Source organism: Hydra vulgaris, chromosome 07 (assembly GCF_038396675.1).
Source record: "Hydra vulgaris chromosome 07, alternate assembly HydraT2T_AEP".
In the NCBI taxonomy this organism is placed as follows: Eukaryota; Metazoa; Cnidaria; class Hydrozoa; order Anthoathecata; family Hydridae; genus Hydra; species Hydra vulgaris.
The window spans coordinates 14,817,501-14,822,732 of NC_088926.1; the positions used below are offsets into that span (position 1 = coordinate 14,817,501).

Below are 5,232 nucleotides of genomic sequence, written 5' to 3' on the forward strand. Positions count from 1 at the left end.
GACGTCTGTTTTCTGGAGAATTGTTTTGCTGATAAATATGGAAGTAACGGTTTTGATTGGCAATCGCAGCAGCACAGTGTGAAGAAAACCATGGAGGAGAGTGAGGCTTGACCTGGAATCGTCGAGAGGGAATAAAAGATTCCATGCCAGCCTGAATCCACGAAGTTATGTAAGAAGCACATTTGTCTAATCTAATCATAAACATTTGCATTTAAATTCGCATTCTTTTTTTTGTGTGTGCAACAACCGTGCTTTTTAAAGAGCATTGCAGTTTAATATGCAATAAATTTCATATATTGCATATTAAACTGCAAATTTTATATTGCAATATAAAAATTTTTTTTTTAAATAAAAATAACTTTTTTTATTTTATTTTAGTTACAATGATAATTAAACTTGAGAGAAAAAATTTTACTTTTACAAGAGCTGTAAATTGCTCCCATAAACCATTTAAGAGGAGTGTGGGTGAGAGGTGGGAAGGTACGATATGAGTTCAAATCCTGCCACCGCCTACTCAGCGTTTGAGTTGTACTTGGGTACGCAAAAATGTTGGTCAATAACGGGTGCTACTTTGGATTAGTCTTAATGACTATTTGTGGCTATTCCTATGCTAAGCCAACAATATCTTTGGATATAGGAACATTGTATAGAAAAACACAGCATTAAAATTCATACTTAGAAATAATATTGATTTCTAAGTACTTAAGATGAATGGTTTTTTATTTTGATAAAAAAACAACAAATGAAATAAATCTTTAATCTTTCAAAGTGCCATTGAATGTATTGGTGTTCAGTTAAAATTTCGGAAATCTGAAATGGTTGCCCAGGAATGTTTAAATTTTTTATGGAATGACCCATAAATTCATAATATAACTTAAAAACAATAAAATTATCAATTTACACCAACTTAAAATGTAAAGTACATAATTATTTGTAACGATTTTTTACGCACAAATCTTATGCAAAATTTATTTTAGAAAAAGCATATTTTTGCACAAAAACAGATTTACTTCATTTTCATGTAATTTTCAAATTCATTTAGTAAATTGGTATTTCTGTAACAACTCTTTCCTTTGAAAATGCAAATATAAACAAACAAAAAAATTAACTTTTTTTAGTTGTAAAATAAAAACACAAAATTAAAGTGCTATAATAAAGGAAAAATATTATAAAGTTTAAATGATTTCTAATTTTGAGATATGAGCAAAAACACTTAAAAAGTTTTAAAATTAAGGATGGTTAAAAAATAATGATGATGATAATGATCACGGTGATGATCATAATCTTGATGATGATAAACCTCATTTTAAAATTTAATTGTACTCATAAACAAATTTTAAAAGAGTCAACCTTCTCAACTGTTCATAAATAGTCATAAGATTAGATATAATTTCTGGTTGGCTTCTTTTTTTCTTTTTTACCACTTCATCTTCAGATGCCAGTAATTTTCTTTTTTTGCTATCTTTTACTAAAAAGTAAGAAAACACTTTAAATATATCATTAAACAAGTAAACTTCAGGACAACACAACGCCTAAATATAACCTTAAAGAATAAAAAGTATATGACTTTCTTCCACATGCTGTTCTGACTTGTATCCAATAATTCAAACTATTTACCCATAACTAAAATTTATTACAGATTTCAGTTAACAAACTAAAAATACTTTACAAATTTTGTAGAAATGGTGTAAGCAATAAGCAAGTATATTAGATTTCTATAAGACAAAGAAAGAAAGAAATAATAGGTAAAATAATCAGTACATAGCATGGTGAATAATACTTCTTCTCAAAACTATAAAGTGTGTCATTTTTAAATGTACCATTTTATATCTTGTGAAAATATTAGAAAAAAATAAAGCAACAATAAAGATTTTTCCTTTGCATTTTCTAGAAGTTACTTATTAATACTAAAATTGTGCTCAATCGATGATTGCCCATATTAAAGAACTAAAACTAAAATCTAAAAACATTACAAAAATTTGATAAGCTTTATTTGTTCCAATAAAGTTAAAGAAGAACCAATCAAGACTATCTTTTTTACTATAAAAATCTTAAAATGATTTTCGATTTACAATCCTGCAAATTTGCATCCCTCAAAAGTAAAAAAAGGAGGTTGGCAAAAAATTGCCGACCTAAAACTCTTTTAGGTCAGCATTAGGTCAACACAAATTTTAGAAACAGGGTTCGACAAATCAATGAATTGCAAACATTTAGCATAAATTTCAGAGAAAAACAAATGCTGATTTTTCTAACTATTCTCTCATATTTTATTTAGAATTTAAATTCTAAATAAAATAATTAAAACATAAACAAATTCATTTAAAAAACACAACATTAAAACAAAGATTTATTTAAGTAAATAAAACATTTGCTTTAATGTCGTGTTTTTAAAATGAATTTTAAAAAATGTTTAGAATTAATTAAAAAAATTTTGTTTTGTTAATATAATTGTTCTACTAACAAATTAAACATTATTTTTCTTGTTATTACTTTAACTATTTTATTAAGAATATAAAACATTTATTTTGCCGCTGCTATTTTAATTATTTTATCCAAAATTTAAATAATTTAACATTTTAATTTAACAATATTTTAACAGCTATTTATTTAATTTAACAAAAATTTAATTTAATATTTTTAAATTAAATTTTTGTTTGCAAATAAAATTAAGTTTTAAAATTCTGAGGTAGACAACTTTTTGCAGACCTCAGACACTGTCAGGTTGGCAATGCCGACTTTAATTCCTAGAGCTGAATTTGAGTAAACTATTTAAAAAACTTCCGATATTGATTGTGGTAACTTGGTAGACTTTGACTAACATTTGCAATAGTGCTGAAAAATTATTCCTTTTTTTTGTATTTGAAATAAATATTTAGTTAATGAATACTACTGAACATATAAACAAACTGGAAACTCTCTTGCCTTTTTTTAAATACAAGTACAAACTCAAAGAATTAAAGAAATAAATTAAATATTTGATTTTATGTTTATACATATGTGCATGCGCATGTGTGTGTGTGTGTATGTGTGTGTGTTTGTGTGTGTGTGCATGTGTGTGTATGTGTATGGGAGGGGATGGGGGAAGTATATGTATATGCAACTATAAAAGCACATTTAGATCAACAATCTGATGTCATACTGATTTAGGAAGCTGTGAGGGATTCACTGCACACATCAACTAATATCAAAGAACATACAAGGGAGTTGCTGCTACATTGACTGTGGGTTTGGGTTGGATAGATAGTTAATGATAAGTTTGTTATTCTTTTTATTTTCTTCTTTATGCAAAAAAAACTTTATGAATTTAGGTCGGCAAAATAAGCTGGTAAATTACATCTTTTTAAACAAATAAAAATGAAATAAACAAACAAAAATAAGTTATATAATGAATTTATTATTTAACTTGAAGATAAAACTAAAAAATAAAAGTTTTTTATAAGTTACTTACAATTTACTTGTTTCTGATCAGATTTGACTTCAGGTTTTTTATCAAATTTTTTCTTTTTTATAAAATTTTTGTTCTTTCCTTTAAATACTTTTGTGTGGGCTTTCTTAAAACCAATTTGTTTTCCTTCTTTACTTTTCTTCCCTCCACCAGACTTTACTACGTTATTTTTAGCATAATTATTTTTAGTTGGCTTCATCTTCTTATGAATTCAATAAATTCTTTCATCATAAAATAAAATTTTTTTAGAAAAGATTCAACATCCTATATTAGTATTATAACCATTAACATTATGTATAAAAAATTGCCATTTTTTTTGTTCAAAGTTTAAGTTTGTTTATATTTTAAGAAAATTCTTTTTTTTCACTTAATAATGCAATGTTGTAAAATTAAACAAAAATTAATTTTTTAACCTAAAAATTGTAATGAGGTTTAAAACTATTTTTATTTCAAAATTATAAAAAAAAAAAGGATAACAATTATGAAACTTATTGACAATATATATATATATATATATATATATATATATATATATATATATTTTTTTTTTTTTTTTCCCCTTCATAATAACTATTACAATAAAATAAATGAAAGAAGAATGCATATAAATAAAAAATTACAAATTTTGTTACATATAAAATAAGAACACAGAGACTTGCAGAAGATCAGATGATCTTGTCATCAAGAACTGGTTACAATTGTTACATGTTAAAAACAACTTTTTAATGTGTATAAAATAAATAAGGCAGTCAAATAAAGTTTATAAAACGAAAGTTAGAAGTAAAAATTAACGTTTTATATAAATATTTAAAAGACTTGATAGGTATAAAATGTATAAATTAAATTAACATGATACAGAAAAATAAAATTAACAAAACAAAATTTAAATATACAAGTATTTAGTCAAATAAATATTTTTTATATAAGAATTTGTAAAAAAATAAATAAATCAAAATAATTAAATTTAAAAATATATAAGTATGTTTTCAATAGAGAGAATGGTATTTTTTAACTTCCATTTAAATGCGAAAAAGTTATAAATATATATATCAAAAACTATATTGTTCCATAGAAACGCCCCACGAAAAGAAATACAAAACTTGCCTAAATTGGTTCTGAAAACTGGTTGAAGAAGGAAATTATCATTTTGTAAATTATATTTATTTTTTTCTTTTAAGGAATATAAATTGTGAAAAGAAACTGGAGCTGTATGAGTTTTATATTTAAACATAAAACACAGTACATTACAGGGTTATTTATTTTTATATGCGCAATTATTCATTCTTATATGCGCATTTATTCATTCTTATATGCGCATTTATTCATTCTTATATGCGAGTTTATTCATTCTTATATGCGCGTTTATTCATTTTTATATGAGTGTTTATTTATTCTTATATGCGCGTTTATATCCGAGTCAACTACTCATAAAATCTCTAATATAACTTTATATTGTTGTGAAATCCTAATATTAACATCAATGCATTTGTAATAATGCGGTCTTGTGAAGGTATTGTAAAATTACGCCAACGTAATTAGGTGTATTTAAAGTTAATAATATAATATTTTGTGGTTCTGAATTTTAGATAAAAAGGATGATATTTGTAAATAATATACTCGCAGTGAAATGATAATAAAACAATTATAAACAAACGAGTGAATTCATTAGTGTCACTGGGAAACGTTCAATAATTCCCCGTTTAATAATACAAACAACAAATAGGTTTTTATGTTTTTATATATATAAAAAATGTAAATTAGGTTGTTGCCACTGCTATTTATTTAAA

At 24.6% G+C, this 5,232-nt stretch overlaps 1 protein-coding gene across 2 annotated transcripts in view; it reads right to left on the reverse strand.

Moving 5' to 3' along the window:
- LOC100214592 (pumilio homolog 3) overlaps positions 1-3,702 on the reverse strand; it is a 43,467-nt gene extending 39,765 nt beyond the window's left edge. Inside the window, exons 1-2 of one of the 2 annotated variants that reach the window (XM_065801153.1) lie at positions 3,449-3,702; positions 1,351-1,468 (exon numbers count right to left, since the gene is read on the reverse strand). In XM_065801153.1, coding sequence (XP_065657225.1) covers positions 1,351-1,468; positions 3,449-3,644 — 314 coding nt within the window. In that variant the 5' untranslated portion in view covers positions 3,645-3,702. The remainder of the gene's footprint in view (positions 1-1,350; positions 1,469-3,448) is intronic. The other variant, XM_065801152.1, reaches the window with a different exon arrangement.
- Between the last annotated feature and the right edge of the window lie 1,530 nt (positions 3,703-5,232).